Source organism: Nyctibius grandis, chromosome 15, assembly GCF_013368605.1.
Source record: "Nyctibius grandis isolate bNycGra1 chromosome 15, bNycGra1.pri, whole genome shotgun sequence".
NCBI lineage: Eukaryota > Metazoa > Chordata > Aves > Nyctibiiformes > Nyctibiidae > Nyctibius > Nyctibius grandis.
In genome coordinates, this window is record NC_090672.1 from 2,611,209 (window position 1) to 2,628,013 (window position 16,805).

General features: G+C 54.6%; 2 protein-coding genes across 2 annotated transcripts in view; one reads left to right on the plus strand and one right to left on the minus strand.

Annotated features, from left to right (window-relative positions):
• Positions 1–8,939, plus strand: part of NTN1 (netrin 1) — a 104,823-nt gene extending 95,884 nt beyond the window's left edge. Inside the window, exon 6 of the mRNA XM_068413435.1 lies at positions 8,565–8,939. Coding sequence (XP_068269536.1) covers positions 8,565–8,893 — 329 coding nt within the window. The 3' untranslated portion in view covers positions 8,894–8,939. The remainder of the gene's footprint in view (positions 1–8,564) is intronic.
• A 6,629-nt stretch (positions 8,940–15,568) lies between these two features.
• Positions 15,569–16,805, minus strand: part of STX8 (syntaxin 8) — a 114,993-nt gene continuing 113,756 nt past the window's right edge. The window contains exon 8 of the mRNA XM_068413280.1: positions 15,569–16,647. Coding sequence (XP_068269381.1) covers positions 16,580–16,647 — 68 coding nt within the window. The 3' untranslated portion in view covers positions 15,569–16,579. The remainder of the gene's footprint in view (positions 16,648–16,805) is intronic.

Here is a 16,805-nt window from a genome sequence, read left to right on the forward strand (position 1 = left end):
GCCTTCAAACGTGTGAACAACCAGGGAATTACGAGGTGCCGCGGGATGGGGTTTAGCATCTGCTGGGGCTGCGGTCGCCCCAGTGTCTGCCAGCCCTTCCCCTCCACGGTGGAGGAATACATAAAATATATATATATATATATGTATATGCATGTGTATATGTATCTCCGTGTGTGTTTATACATATATTTTCACCAAACTAAAAAGCAAAAAAAAACCCCCATCCCATCTGCGTCAAAGCATCCAGGAGCGGAGCTGCCTCCTCCCTCCTCCAAATACACTCACAGCAGCAGCTCAGCATGTCTGGGAAGTGTTTGCAGAGCAGAACGAATTCCCATTTAACAGCCCTTCTCTGGACAAGGCGCCTCCCGGCAGGGCTGGCCAAGGATGCTCCGCGCTGGCTTTGTGCTCTGGCACCTCCCCGTGAGCCTGGGGGAAGGAAGAGAGCTTGGAGGCAAACGTTTTATTTGTATTCCCATTTATTCTTCCCTTACCCACGTGGCAAAATTGTTGTGGAGAGCATCCCTCGGCGAGGACGAGCTGCCGAGGCTGGGGCCATGCTCGTGGTCCCCATCCAGTGAGCCTGCGCCGAGGTCTGGCCGCACTCGTAGGAGCTCCTGGAGGTTCATCAGATGTTGGAAAGGTCCAAAAAATGAATTTTTCCCTTAGAGAAAAGTGTTTAATTGCACATGAGAAAGTCCCTGCTAGAACGTGAGGTTATTAAAGGCAGGAGCAGGGCTGAGCACCACGCAGGTTTCTCGTGGGTGGATTCTCTGCTGGCTAATAAGGTACAAACGCGCTTCCCGCATGGGGCACCTGCATCCCTTCATTTTCCCACCTGGCTCCTCCAGCACCTCCTAAGGGCTGAGCTCATGCTGGAGCATTTCCTCTCTGAAAGGGGGGAAAGCAGCTACTTGACTGCAGGAAACGGACCTGTTGTGATCCAAATCGGCCCTGGGGGATTCGGAGGATGGCAGGGAGGAAAAAAAAGGCACGTGCAGCCCACTCGAAGCATGTTTCCCAGCTGAGCAGCACTGTGTAGCCAGCCGGTCTGGGGAAGTGATGTTCCCTCTGTACTGGGCACTGGTGAGGCCACACCTTGAGTACTGTGTCTAGTTCTGGGCCCCGCACTTCAAGAAAGACGTTGAGGTGTTGGAGCGAGTGCAGAGGAGGGCGACCAAGCTGGGGAAGGGTCTGGAGGGTCTGACCTACGAGGAATGGCTGAGGGAGCTGGGGGTGTTTAGCCTGGAGAAGAGGAGGCTCAGAGGTGACCTTAGTGCAGTCTTCAACTGCCTGAAGGAAGGTTGTAGTGGAGTCGGAGTCTGCCCCTTCTCCCAGGCAACTAGCGATAGGACAAGAGGACACAGCCTCAAGCTTTGCCAGGGGAGGTTCAGGTTGGACATTAGGAAGCATTTCTCCTCAGCAAGGGTCATTAGACATTGGAAGGGGCTGCCCAGGGAGGTGGTGGAGTCACCATCTCTGGAGGTGTTTAAGAAAAGACTGGACATGGCACTTAGTGCCATGGTCTAGTTGACAGGGTGGTGTCAGGGCAACGGTTGGACTCGATGATCCCTGAGGTCTCTTCCAACCTGATTGATTCTGTGATTCTGTGGGGTGAGTGTTGCGATTGTTCAGTGGCAGCGGCGCTTGGTCTTTGCTCGAGGAGCGTGGTTTTGCTCCTTGGCTTGTGCGATCTCCCTGGGGAGATGTTTCTTGGGGGTTCAGGTGAAAAGCTTGCGCTTGGTTTTGTTTGAGGCTGTAACGTGGGCTCACAGGCTTCAACAGCCCCTGGGGAGATGAGGGCAGCTCAAGAGCTCTCTCGGATAGGAGATACCCCGGAGCAGTGAACAGGGGTGCTGGCAAGAACTTTGCTGTTCTCTTTTATCACGCAGCATCACTTCTGCAAAAGCACAAGTGAGCCAAAGTGGTTCGCCAGGACTGGTTTGGGGCGAGACGGCTGTCCCAGCACAGGACTCGGGGTACTCCCACCCTAGATCTCCTGGCCCTGGGGGGAGTCCCCAGCCAGCCCGATGGCCCCAACCAACCCTGTGGCCCCAACCAGCCCCATGGTCCCAACCAGCCCTGTGGCCCCAACCAGCCCTGTGGCCCCAACCAACCCTGTGGCCCCAACCAGCCCCATGGTCCCAACCAGCCCCGTGGCCCCAGCCAGCCCCATGGTCTCAACCAGCCCCATGGTCTCAACCAGCCCCACGGCCCCAACCAGCCCCACGGCCCCAACCAGCTCCACGGCCCCAACCAGCTCCACGGCCCCAACCAGCCCCACAGCCCCAACCAGCCCCACGGCCCCAACCAGCCCCGTAGCTGCAGCAAATCAGCTTTTTCAAGGGCAAACCAGCCCAGGAAGGCAGCAGGGTACGTGATGCTGCCCCCCAGCCCAGCCGTGCCGGAGCAGCCCATGCTTTCAGCAGGGTCAGGGAGGGAAGAATGGGTTGAAAAGGTGCAGGGAGGGATAATAAAGACTTTGGGACTGACACCGCAGCAGGAAGCCAATTAGGAGACTCTTTTCCTCACCGTTCTGCTGCCATCGCTGGGCTGAATGTCCTAAAAGGCCTTAATTAGCTTGAACAGAGTTACTTCTCCCGCGGGCTCAATCGGGAAGCTATCATCCACCCCGCGCTCCTCAATGGGGCTTTTTAGCTCCCCGTTTCATTCAGTGATTCAAAGGGGATATTTTCCCTTATTTATTTTTCTTATCTGTTTGTTTTTGTTGGGTTTGTGGTTTTTTTTTTCTTTTTATTTTAAATTGGGCTCTTTCCCGCGAGATGGGTTTTGGTGCAAATATTTGGAGTGACACAGGGCGCGGGGAGGACAGGCTGGGAGGTTTTTGGCGGGGGGGACAAGCAAGAGCAGAAGCAGAAATGCTTTTTCTGAGTTTATTTTAGCTGCGTGGTGGAGTATAGGGGTCACTCGGCTCCCAGAAAAATGGGGGTAAAGGAGGGGGATCGCTGGGTTTGGGGCAGTTAAAATTAGCCCAGGGAAGCAGAGGGGATCCATGCTGAGCCCCACTGATGATGGAGATTCCCCCACGGCTCAAAAGGAGAGGGGATTGTCCTGTTAGAGCAGATGGTGCTGGTCCAGGCGATGCGGGAGCATCCCTCGCTCTCTCGGGTGCTGCCGTTTCAGCCCCATCTTTGGGCCTTTTCCCACTGTCTGTGTGTTGTGGTTTATCCAAGTGGGATGAGTGGCTGCAGTAAAGGAAACCCGGCACTTTTTAATCCCATTTTTCCCCCCAACCCCGAGCTGCTCGTGCTGCTGTGGGGCCCAATCCTGTGCAGATGATGCCAGAGCATTTTGCTGGGTGCCGGCACTGTGGTGCCGGCCGTTGCCCCTGCGCCTTCCCTGTGGCCCTGGTGTAGCACCGGGGAGGGGATGGGCGCGAGGAGTGGGATCCTCATCTGAAGGGTGAGATCATCTGCTCACTTTGCCCTTTTCTGGGGGAAAAAAAAAGAAAGTAAAAAAATATCCTTCCTTTCGTGGAGCCTTCGCTTAGTCACCCCCTTTGTCGAGAGGAGCTTGGCAGGGGCTGGTGGAAAAAAGCAAAACGTGTTTTCAAAAGGCAGCTTGAAAAGGGAGGGGGGACACCCTGAATCCACAGAAAAACCCAGGGCGGAGGGGAAGCACCATCCCCATCTCACAGCCCCTTCCTGGAGCGGGGAAGCACTGAGCAATAGCTCCCCGTAAGGTGTCTGGAGGGAGCGAGCCGGGCCGGGACAGCGAGGGGTCTCCCGGCACCGCACCGGGCCAGGGCGCACCCAGGCTGGCCGGGATTAGGGGTCATAAATCTCCAATATTAAACCAGTAGGAAATTGGTAACCAGAGGCAGGCAAAGCCACCGCCAAATAAATTAGAAAAAAATAAAAGGGGTGGGGGTGGAAATCCCATTTTAGCCCTTTGCTCCAGCAAGGAGCCAGCCCTTTCCATTCCCAAACCCAAATGGTGTCGGGGTCACCTTTTGCTACTGGTTGGAGTAAAATCTACACGGGCTCTGCTCCGCTTGTGCGGCGAGAAGGGACCCGAGCCTCTGGAAAGCTCAGGCTGAGGCAGCTGCATCCCCAGCTGCTGTCCCACGCACCCGTTTCTGTCTGTCCCTATTAAAGACCCTCTTGCTTCTCCCAGCAAACCGCTCTGTTCCCACTGCCACCCCCATAGTCCCGTGGGATTTTTCCCCTGGACAGCACAGTGACGCTCCCTGTCGCAGCGACACTCCTCATCGCTGGAAGATCCACAAAGCTCCAGCTCCTGGAGTCAGGTTAGCGCATAGGGTGCACAGGTTTGTCCATGTAGGCCAGTCCCAGGTCAGCTTTGGCAGGGGAAAGCTTGAAATCAGGAGGTTTATCACAATCCCCAAAAGTAAATAATAACCAAAAAAACCCCATTTTTTTTTTCCAGACTCACTCTTTTCATGGCAAGCTCCTGATTTTTGGGCTCCTGACTCATGGTCTCTGAATGCTGCGAGGCGCTGCTTTTATTTAAGCCTTTAGGCAGCTGCCCTCAAACATGTTGTTTCGAGGGTTTGGGGCTGGTTTTTGTTTTTATTAACATCAAATCATCCACCCCTCTGCTTTCATCTGCAACATCAAGCCTTCAGGTCTTTCTTGTGGCTGGAGGCTCGTGGCCAAGCCTCAAGGAGCCGGGCAGCATGATGGGCCTCAGAGCTGAGCTCCGGGGGATGCAGGAGGGGACCAGGAACCCCTTATCCCCCCCCGCAGCCCAGGGACCACTCAGACACCTTTTTCGTAGGAAGAATTATAACGTAGGGAGATGGCTGAACGCATCGCCTGGGCTGGCGTGGCTTGGAAAGCACCACGAGGGCAGGATTTGGGGTTCAGCAGTGCCGGTGTGCGGTGGGACACAGTTCATGGGCCAGCGCCGTGCACTCACCAGGACCAAGCATCTTTCCCTCACCCCCCCATCCCTGGTCCTGCAGCTCTCAGCACCCATTTGGATGCTCAGAGGCTCTCTTGGGGCTGACAGGGAGCAGAGCAGGGCGCAAAATAGCAAGCCTGGGGAAAAATGCTACAGGGGTACCCGGTGGGGTGTGCAGCCAGCCCCAAATTACCCGCAGGGCTCAGCTGCCCACTGTTTGCAAAGCATGGGGAGGAGTGGGCATGAGCTGTGGGCAACCCCAAGGCACTGCTGTGCTCGGGACCTGGAAACCAGTGTCACCAGGCCTGGCTGGAGCAGCAGCACGGTGAAAGCTGCAGCTCATTTGAGTTCGTTCTTCCCCCTCTGGGTCACCATCTGCTCCCAGGTGACCACAGCCAGGGGATCATCATCCCCTTGAAGTAACACCCACCTGAATAACCATCATCCCCCATTACATCCTTTCATCTGGTTGCCCCATAGACACTTTCCAGGACATTTTACTGGGGATGCAGTGATAGCGATGGTCCCCAGCATGGCTCAGCATCAGTACAGGGGTTCAGTGAACATCAGCAAAGTGCGAGCAGTTCACCATGGCACAGGCAAAGCCAAGCTTTGCCCTAGGAAAAGGCAGGTGAAGGACAACATAGAATCATAGAATTGTTTTGGTTGGAAAGGACCTTTAAGATCATCAAGTCCAACCATTAACCTAACATTACGCTCCAAAGCCATCTTTGGGATGGTGGGATACAGCTGCGTCCCCCCCGAAACCATGAAGGAACTGACACCTTCTCTTTTACAAGAAACACGACCCTAAATCCCCAGGGATTTGCCCAGAGGAACCATCTTAGATGCTTCCAAAAACTCCTCCTGGCACCTCTCTGCATCTCCACATGTCTCGTGTTCCTTGGGAGATGCTGGAGACCCCACCCCACCACCAAAATACCCAGGAAAGTCATCGCTAGACGTGGGCTCTGAAACCAGGCTCAGGGGAAACGGCGCGTCCTGGATGCAAAGTTATGGGCCAAAAACTTGCTGTCAGTGAAGGCAGCTGTGGCCGTGCCAGCCAAGCCTTCACCGAAGCTTTCACTCCTTCCACTTCATTAATAAAAGGGGAAAAAAATAAAGAGACGGGTGCCTTGACATCAAAAAAGTACAGACTGTGTATTTTAGAGCGGAGTTTCCTGTAACCACCTCTCTCCGGTTCCTTTTCATTCATTTTCTCCATTTTGTCAGTGTGGACCCAGGCAGGTCAAAGGTTTAAGCTTTTTTGGAAAGATTTGTTTCCAAAAAACTAAAAATTGGCTAATCTTCACATTTTGTTACCTTCACACCAGACTGGGAAATACACTGTCAGAGCTGAGGGTTGTTTTTTTTCTTTCTTTTTTTTTTTCTAATGAAAGCATCTGGCGTCCATGACATGCTCTGTAAAAAACCCTCCACATATATTTTGCAGCGTGTTAAAAAGCCTTGCTGGGCTGCAGGGTCCCGCTTCCTTCCACACCTTGAAATCAGTTTGCACGTTGTGGTTTTTAAAGCAAGGGTGATGCTCCTCCACCACTAATCCGTGGGGGAACATCGGGTTGTTACAAGGAAAATGGAAGAGTTTTGCCGGGGTTTTTTGAGGTTTCTTCTCCCTTTGAGGATTTATGCAATTGAGACTGGACTCGCCAGGGACTGGCCAGATGGCTAAGGCAGGCAGGTGGCTATAGCTCACAGGGCATGGAGGGGAAGGGGGGAAAAAAAGGGAAAAATCTCCAGGATTTGGTCAAAAGGCACTTTTTGGTTGGACCTTCATGGAGCTGCCGGCCCTTGCCTGCTCTCCTGGCCAGGGCTGGCGTCACCACCTGGGTTTTTCCCTCTGTCTTTGCTGGTGGGGACTCCTCTCATCCCACAGTCAGCAAACAAACCCAGGAGGGCTGGGTAGTCACTTCCCACTGAGGATATTTTCCTGGAAGCTGATTTTTAGTGAGGAGGAATGTGTTCAACCTCTCTGGAGGATGTGATCTCGCCCGACTGCTGCTTCCATCCTCTTCCATCCTCTATGCCATGATGGACCGCTGTTGGAAAGAAGCCCACTGGAGCAGCAGGAGCTGCCTCCAGGCTCATATCTCCTCTTCCTTGCCATGCTGTGGGGCCAAACGCCCCCTTTCCCATGGGGTCTCCATCCTTCCCTGTGGTTTGAACCCAAGTCCACAGATGTCACCCAGCAAGGGCACAACAGCACCTGCTGTAGGGTTTGAGGAAGAGGAGGAGGGCTGGCAGAGGTCATCGTAGCCTGCTCAGGGCCACCTGGGCTGCAGCCTGGGGCTGCCCCATGGCACAAAACCACAGTGACTCCAGGGGCTTCTGAAATCAGCCGTGAGCAGAGCCTTGCCCTCGAGCACGCTGAAAGCAAACCAGTGTCCATCGCCATGCCAGCATCTTTGTGGACAACCCCACTGAGAGTCCTCTCCTGCCCATATCATGATACCAAGTCACCCTCACACTGGCCCTGCGGGATCATGAGCCACCACTCCTGCATGGATGCTGGTGGGCGCAGGGATAATGTAACGCATGAACCGTGCTTCAGGAAAGAGCAAGGGGTGGAGTGGTGGAGGGCTGAGTCCTCAGCAGGTTTTTCTCATCCATATGGCTACGGATGGGCTACACAACATCAGCCACGGGCTTGGAAAAACACCATCCTCTTGCTATTCCTGTGCTTATGGATCACAGTTGTCCTCCCATCTCAGTCTTGCTTTGGGAGCTTGTTATCTCCCAGTTATCTGCCAGGACACCTCCCTTGCCAGGCTGCTGCACACCGAGATAGTCCCTTGAAGCCTGATGTTGCTGTTCAGTATTTACAAAGATGCTTGGGTGAGTCCACCAGACCCTGAAGTCAGGCTGGACACTGCCACTGACATGTCCTTATGACCACTGAGCCCTGCCCCCAGTCCTTCACCCATGCTTTTTACCAGCAATGTCATCTTCCACAGAAAGCACTGAACAGGATTGGCTCAGGAACATCTAGAAACACACAACAGCAAATGTCCCTGTTTCCAAATCCTTTCATAGGTTTGAACCTGTTCAGTACCCTGCTCTGGGGCTGGGCACTCATGGAGGGCTGTGCCCTTGTGCGCCAGACATGCTGGAGACCCTAACAGGTCTTCCCTACCTTTCCCACATCCTGGGAGATGATGGTTCTCCCTAGGACACAGACAGGAGAATGAGGCAACCTGCTCCCCACCAGCGCCCCGGGTAGCCCTGTGTCGTTCCCAGGGCTCCTAGTCCAAGGAGTGCCATGGTTCCTGAAGTGCAGCTGCTCCCAGCCTCTGCTCCCCTCCTGGGTGTCCTCCAGCCCCTGTGGTCCTTGGGTAACCATGCCCATGCTCACGGGGACCCAGAGGGCCTCTTTTGTGGCAGCAGAGTTGGAGAGCATCTCCCAGTCCTATGGTGGTCTTAGTACCTTTGCTGAGACCCTCTGCCACCAGCACTGGCTACTCTTGCTCGTGGCAGACGGCCTGGGGACAGAGGTAGTTTTTGTGCAGCCACTGCCCTTGGTCGCTCTCCTCCAGCCTGGGCTCAAGACACAAAATCCCTTTTCCTCACACAGCCTATTAGGTAAGACTTAAAATTCATTTTCTTCTCGCCAGCACAAGCCGTAACATCTTTTCCTCTCTTGCCTTGGTGTTTTTTTCCAGCTGTCCAGATCCACATCCTGAAAGCGGAAAAAAATGCCGACTGGTGGAAGTTCACGGTCAACATCATCTCCGTCTACAAACAAGGCAGCAACCGGATACGGCGCGGAGACCAGACCTTGTGGATCCACTCCAAGGACATAGCGTGCAAGTGCCCCAAAATCAAGCCCATGAAGAAGTATTTGCTGCTGGGCAACAACGAGGACTCTCCCGACCAGAGCGGCATCATTGCGGACAAAACCAGCCTGGTGATACAGTGGCGGGATACGTGGGCGCGGCGGCTCAGGAAGTTCCAGCAGCGGGAGAAGAAGGGGAAGTGTAAGAAAGCCTAAAGGAGGAGAAGGCAACGGAGTGCGCGAGAGGGAGAGACTGACTGTGCATGCTGCTTTGTGTAGAGCTGGGGCGGGCAGGGACCGGCGACGGGGGCTGCGGGAGGACAGTCGTGCTGTTGTGGTGGGCTGGGGGGGACGGCGGTCATGGCTGTGGGGCTGCCACCTCGTGTTCTGGGAGAAAAAAAACAAACAAACCAAAACACAACAACAACAACAACAACAATCGCACACGTGGATATAAAACAAGAGGAGGGTGAGTGCGGGTGTGCGGTACCTGGTGCCCCCCAACTTCTGCCCGTTGGCTGAAGACATCAGAGACACCAAACTGCCTTCCAGCTGCTAACATCTGCTGCTTCCAAAGCACGGCACGGGAACATCAAACCTGTAAGGAACTAATCAACGGCAACGCTGGAAATTAACCCCCCATCCCCCAAAATACGTGTTCTCAGCTTAGGTTGAACAAGGCAGTTATCGTAGAGGAAACTAAACAGAGACTGATCACTGAGGACCGCTCTGAGGATCCACTAACATGGGTTATCTGAAGACTTTGGTACCCGATAGCTGTAACCATCAGCACCTCGGAGTGGCCAAGGTCTCCAGCCGTGGCAATGTGCTGATCCCAGGTTAGGCACAGCGAAGAGGAGACCATGTTAGCACCCGACTTCCACATAGGCAGAACTCGGGGAGTGACTCCTTGCTCCGGCCCCCACGCCCCGAGGAGCACTGCCCCTCACCACGCCGAAGGAGCGTGAGCCCATGGGGTGCCCTGGCCCCCTCCCAGCCACCGATTCGCAGTCGAGGAGTTAATAACCAGGATCCCCAAGGAAACACCCAGACTTTTAAAAAAAAAAAAAGTTGGCATCCAGTTCCTGTAGGTGCCCTGGAAGATCTCACCCCTCGCAGTCCCTGTGTCTCCACCACGGCCACCCCTGAGACCTCCTTCATGGTCTTGGTCCTCTCTGCCTGTCAGCAGACTGATGAACCCCCACATGACAGAAATCCATGCAGATGACATCGAGGTCCTGGCTGGCAGTGGTTTCGCTCCCGAGCTCAGCCAGCTCTCCTGAACCTACACCAGCTCTGCCCTCGCTCCCTCCGGAGCTGGATCTCCCCAGCATCCCTGCATAAGGTGGCCAGCCCCCTTGGGAGACACAGGAGGTGGGACAGCAGGTGCCAAGGGACTGTCCCCATGGGCAATGGGGCCAGCGCAGAGCTCTAAGGCTTGGCCAAGTTACAGCCAACACAGGGCAGAGACCTGCTCCAAGGGAAGGTGTCTCAGCCAGGGACTGGATGAGCAAGGTGTGACCCACCTGGAGCTCCCCAAATCGCTCTCCTCCTTCTGCTGGGGATGAAAAACAGCAAATCTAAAATTCCCAATCTGTAATCACTAACGTACTAAGCAAAGTAGTGGCTGCCTCACCTCCATCTCACACCCCATGCCCCAGCCCAAGGGCTGGAGCAGCTTTTCCTGGGGTACTGTAAGGGCAGGACTGACCGTTGAGTGTTTGTCACCCAGACTTTGTGTCCCCTTGCAAGGCTGCTCCTCTGCCACACCGGCTCACGAGGAACAGGGATATCTGAGTTCACCTAATCGATGGAGACAGGCAATAGCCGGGGTGGAAAGGAAAGGCAGGGAGGGCAGGACGGGTACCTGGAGGAGAAGCAAACATTAGTCGCTATGAAAAGCAAAACCTCCCTGGTATTTTTCCTTTTAGGAAACTTGGAAACATCTATTTTATGACATTTTCCAGTGGTTTTGCCTTGTTTTATAGCAATTGACAATATTTACATAATGACATAAACCACCATAAAGCGAGGCAGCCATGTAAATAGGTGTAAAGTGGAGAGCTCCCAGGGAAGCACCGGCCAGCGCCGGGCTGCTGGAGACACCACCCGGAGGGAGCGAGCTCTGCCGAGCCTCCCCCTGCAACCGCGAGGCCCTCCGAAATTAATTTGGGTATTAGGAGAGAAACCCCACCCTGGACATCAAGCAAACGCCCCCCAAGACTGTGTTTTCTCCCCTTAGCCAGAGCAGACCTGCTTTTCCTTACTTCAGAGCTCAAAGAGAACCAGCAGTTTTGCAGTCAAAGGAACCCAAGCCACCAAGTTCTGAAGGATAAAAGCTGATCTCAGGTGTCTAAATGGAGGCTTAGAGCCCCAGAGTGGGGCTTGGATGCCCTCCTGCAGCTAGCATCAACTGATGCCAGGGACGCCATGCACCAGCTGGGCACAGCTTGTCCTCGGTTAGCCGGGATGGCCTTGAACCTGAGAGTCCTTCGAATGGCCTAAGAGCAACGGGATCCAACGCAAACCCAGAGCATGAAGGCAGGGCCAGGGGATGGGGGGACTTGGGAACTGCCCACCAAGCACTCCTGGATACCCAGCGCTCACTCCCATTTTCCAAGCGTACCCGTCCTCACCAGCACAGCCTTGACATCCCCCGAACCCCCTCCAGGGACAACCTCCGAACCCACCAGGTCAGGAGGCTGCAGAAGAAATGCTGCCCATCCCATCCCATGGCCGGACCCCTCCAGACACCGACACAGCCCGGGAAATCAGAAAGAAACGGAGTTTGCACAAGACGTGAAACAACTCGGAGCCCACCACAGCCAGAGCAGCCAGTCCCCATCCCTGTCCCACCAGGACCCCGTCCCTTGATCCCCGTTGGAGTTTTGCGCTTTCCAACCAGACTAGAGAAGTCCCTCTGCCCTGTCCACGGTCCCCCAGTGCCCCTTGTGCACTCCCAGTAACCTCGACCTGCAGGAGCAGCTGGTACACAGCTCTCCTCCTCTGGGGAAGGCAGAGCAGCTCCGGTTTTGGGGTGTTGGGGGCTGCAACTCTTCCCTGCAGCCACCCCTGCTCCAGGACATCTCTTGGTGGGGGGGGAGCTCTGGGCCATCACCCAAACAGGGACAAGGTCACTCCTAACCACCAACCTCTGTGGCGGGGGGTGCAGCTCTGTTGGGTACCAGCCACGTGACAACCAGCGAGGAACCCAAAGGCCCACCCATCGCCCCGGGGACAGGCCCGAGGTCCTCCGGGGTGGCCGGGGAAGGGGCTGCGGTGCCTCCAGCGCGGCTTCGGAGAGCAGCTGAAATGCCAAAACAATCATCACTCGACGGTAGCACCCGACAGAAGTCGTTTCGTCTCGTTTCTGTTCGTTTCGTCGTGTCCGTGCCCTCTCCCCGCACACCCGCCTCCTCTCCCCTCACAAAACCTGTGTTCGTTTGGGGGTTTTTGGTTTTTTTTGATTATTTTTGTTAATATCTTGAACTGTAAATGTTGTTTAGTTATGACCATTGCGTACTGCTTTGGGCGATGTTTCTTTACAATGCATACTAATATATTATGGTTATTATATATGAATATATTTAATGACATGTGAAAAAGTTGTGGATTTTCTTATTGTTTTTCCAAGTTGTTTCTTTTTTTTGTTTCTTTTTTTTTTTTTTTTTTTACCCGTCTTCATTTGTTTGTTTCCTTAGATCGGCTGTAATTGAACCCGAAGGAGCTTGTAACTGTTCAGCACCCACTCGGTAGAAACTAAAGACAGAAACCAGTTGAATAAACTCTTGTAAACTGTAAAAATCTCCAAGGATCTCTGCTTCCTCCCACCCTGCGGGCTGGCAAGCCTGGGGGATGGGGACCTGGGCAGGGAGGTGACGGTGTCCCCTCTGCCAACCTCCCTTCGCCAGAGTCCGAGGTGGGGCACAGCTATTTTTGACCCTCGGTCCCAGCCGCGTGTCCCACCAGCATCCTCCCCGCAGTGCTCCCCCCTTGGGGACAGCGGGGTCACCGCAGGCCCACGGCGGGTGGGGTGGGGGGTCCCTGCTGGCACCTCTGGGCTCTCCGGGATTGCTGTGAGCTCTGGGCCAGGGTACGTGTCGCCGGGCTCCCCGTCCTTCCTCTGCTGCCAGAGGTGACTGTGCCCTGCAGTAGGACAGAGCCAGGGCACGCCGAAACCAGAGGGGGTGGGCAGGCATGGGGACAGGGGACAGCCAGACCCTGGGGTCAGGGGAGCTGCCAGCCCCACTCGAGACCCGTTTTCTGCCCCCATCTGCAGCCTGTTTGCCAGCACCGTCCCTTTCTGCCCATCCACTGCAGGGGGTCTGGGCTCCATCACCCACCTCCCACGGGGCATCGGTGGTGCCAGACGCTACCAAAGCAGCTGGTACTCGAGGCCAGGCAAGGGCTGGTGGGACAGACAAGCTAGAAAGGAGGAGGCAGGGGTGGTGGGGGAGAACTGAGGCAGCAAAACACTTCCAGGGAGAAAAACACAAGCAAAAGGTCCTGCAAACTGCTGAGAGGTCAGCGCGCGTGACCCACGCCCTCAGCGTCGCTGGTGATTTATGAATTCAAAAACATCTCAGAGGTCAGAAATCTCAGATCTTTATTGCGGAGACAAATGGGTCACAAGTGCCACCACCTCTGCTCCGGGGCTGTCGCCTGCGGCTCCGCAGAGAAGCAAATGGGTTTCCCAGATCGCTCTGGCTCTGTGTCCTCCTGGCAGGCTGCCAGTTGTCCGAAGAAGACACGGTGGCTCTGAAAAGAGGGGACAGAGCCTATTCCCACTGAGGGTCAGACTCAACCTCCAGAAATAAGGGTGTGTGAAAACGCCCAGCAGCCTCCCAAGAACATCTTGATGCTCACATAGGAGCTAGGGACTTCTTACCAAGGGCACTTGGACATGTAACCACCTCTAGCATGTACCAGACCTTCCCCCAGCACTCGTATTTTTGATGAAATAACTAGTGGAAACAGCTAAACTCCTGAGCACGTCCTCGTTCGAGAGAAATGAAGGAGATGCAAGGGGAGGCGAAGCTCGGGATGTCTGTCCAGGTGGGCACCAGGGAAATGGGGAAGACCTCCACTTGGAGAAGCCCCCACGGGTACGTGACTCCAGCAGCCCCACGGTGAAGGCTCAACAGGCAGCTGGAGCACCCTTTGCCCCGCGCCTGGCAATCAGAGCAGCCAGCAGCACGGCGAGCTGGGCTCTCCAACCCGCCTTGTGCAGAGCCAACAGCCAGCGGCTCTGGTATTTGAACCTTCCTCTCTCTTTGGTGGGGCAGGGAGACAGAAAAGCTTTCCACACACGGCAGAACGCTGCCAAATCCACTTCTTTTTAATAAAACTCCTCACCCACACGACACGTTAAATGTTACCTAAAGGGCAAGTCTGAGAACCCCTTTGTTAGACATTTCAGCAGAGCGAAGCCTCGCGTTTCTCCCTTTCCCAGGCACTAACAGAAAAAATGTGTTTGAGGACCCAACGGGTCAGAAAACATCTTTATAAAGCCTCCACCAGAACAAAGTCACTATGTCACGTTGATCAGGATGAATTACGCATCCATCCTGCGCGTCCTGGGAATTCAAACAAAACCCCAATTCCCTCCGTAAATGAGAGTTTTCACTGGAAACCCGAGTCCGGAGTCTCACCTCAATAAACCGCGGGTCATTCTCCTGCTGTCACCCAACATCCAGGAGGCTGCACTGGGGCCGTGAGCGAAATCCCGCTGCAGGGCTCGGGCACAGGCCGCTGCTGAGAAACAGCTCCAGGAGATGTTTCCAGTGTTGGTCCCTCCACACACGAACTGCAGGAACACACGAGTTCTGAACACATCTCCAAAGGTGCCTGGTATTTGTTTCCAGCTGGAGCAGCCTGGCTTAAAGCTCCGTTTCTAATCTGAGATCAAGCAATGAACTGACCCAAAACCTGTCATGTCCTTCTGAAAACCCTGAGAATGTAAAACTATTGTTGTTTTTTTTTTTCCCCCTCCCTCCTTTGAAGGTTGTAAGACGAAGCATCTCTCCAAGGAAGAGCAAGCAAGCAGGCACAACCTGGACCGGACTTCTAAAGGCTTCAAGAAGGATTTTCTCTAGCAAAGCACATTGAGGTGCATGGAAGACCCTGCTCCCTCCTGGCCATGGGCGTTCCGTTTGCTTTGCAGGCAGAACGTGGTATCTAGGTACCTACCACCAAGTCCAGGCCTGGGTCTCCCAGCTTTGGCTGTAAACACCAGACGAGGGTGCTGAAGCCAGTAGAACACAGTCCACCTTGCCCCAAGATTTCCAATCCCTCCAGCAAAGCTGGTCACTCCTCCAGCTCCGACCTTCAGTGCCAAGCATCAGAAACTGGGTTGGGGCACCGGCACAGGGCCCTGTTTGAAGCCCAATGCCCTGTGCCACGAGGCACAGCTGTATCTACTGGGCTTTTTCTCCACCAAGCTCCTCTCCCCACCTACCCTCTGCCCTTCCCAGGAGCTCACAGACAGGGCAATGGTGCTCTTCAGCTCCAGGGAATGGTTCCTATCCATCAGTGAGAGGTACGTATGTGGTGGGGTGGAGCCCAGAAGAGCAAAATGGCTTCGTGTCACTCAAGAGGCGATGCAGCACCAGGATGCTCTGGTTTTCCACCTCCCAGACCAGTGCTAGACATGCCACCACCCCAGCTGTGTGGGTGGAGAGCAGGGAGAGGGAAATGAGTGCCAAGAGCTGTGAAAGGAGATACTCCACCACCACAGGTGAGGACCAGCCCAGGACTGGCAAGTGTTACGGATCTGCCAGGAAATGTATGTCATGATACACATGAGGTCTGACAGGAATTGCTTTTTTCCTTCTCCAGAGAATCATTCAAGTGGAACACGAGATGGTCGGAAACAATAAAAACCCAGAGAAGTTGTATATAAATGGATCAGCTTTTATTCAGTGTTTATTGCTTGCTCTATCAATTCTGAAATCAAACTGGCACGTAGAACAAAATAACGGTTTTCTTGGCCAGAAGCAAACATTCAATACTTCTTTTGCATTAGTTTTTAAAAAGGTAATCCTTCCTCTCAGGTTTAACAGCGTATGAAAAGTTATAAAAGAAAGAGGCAGACCTCGGTCACCTAGATTAGTACATTGATGCCAGCGCATCTCCTGCGGTCAGCCCGGCAGAGCCCAGCAGAGCCCGGCAGAGCACGTGGAGGGCACGTGGAGAGCACACCTTCCTCACGAGCACGTCGGGCAAGGCTTTCCCCTCTTACGCACCTGGTTCAAGACCTGCTGCTGTTTATATTTCCATCCGTGGAGATCCACACCGGTAACTCTCCCCCCAGGGCCAAGACTGACTCACTCGCCAGCGTTTCTGTGCAGCTCATGGGGGTCCTGCGCCTCCCCGCAGGGCTCCGCGTGCTCTCGCTTCCCATCCTGCGAGAATCCAGACGCAGTCATTCCCCAAAACACCCATTCCTTGAAAAACAGAAGCATTTTCATTCTGAAGGAAGGTATCAGAAAGCAGAGGAGCGCCAGCGCTGTACTCCCAAACCACACCTTTATTTTAGCATTTTGAAGCCCCCTGGACAACTGAGCGCTCATCAGAGGCGGGTGGGCTGGCGGGCAGCACCCCGACACCATCACGCGCTCAGGCACAGATGCACCCCGAAGTGCATCCATGGTACAGCCAGCTGCAGCCTCCCGACCACCAAACGAAGGTGGGAAGAGACCTTTTCATGTTCAACCCCTCCAACTCAGGCAGCGCTCTTCAGCCGGGCACCGAAGGAAGAGAGATGTCTGTCAGACACAGCTTCATGCTCGTGCTGTTGAGTTTATTTAAAACACAGAAGGTCTCTGCTCAAAGGCGGTCCCTCCTCTGGAGCCCTCCGTGCTCAGCTCTCGAGCAGCAGCTCCAACGGGCCCCGCACCCGCGTTACTGCGTCGGCCACACAGCGACCACGGCGATCGCGATCAGCAGCAACACGATCACCACCAGCATTCCTGGAAAAGACGAAACGACGTTAAGGTCGCTGCCTTCATCGTTAATAATTGGTCTTTTGCAATTAAATTCTTCCTCTGAGTCCTGCTCCTCCTCCCAGCTGAGACTGATTCCCTCCTCCCCAACCACATCCCTGCACTCCAACGACCTGAACAGCGAC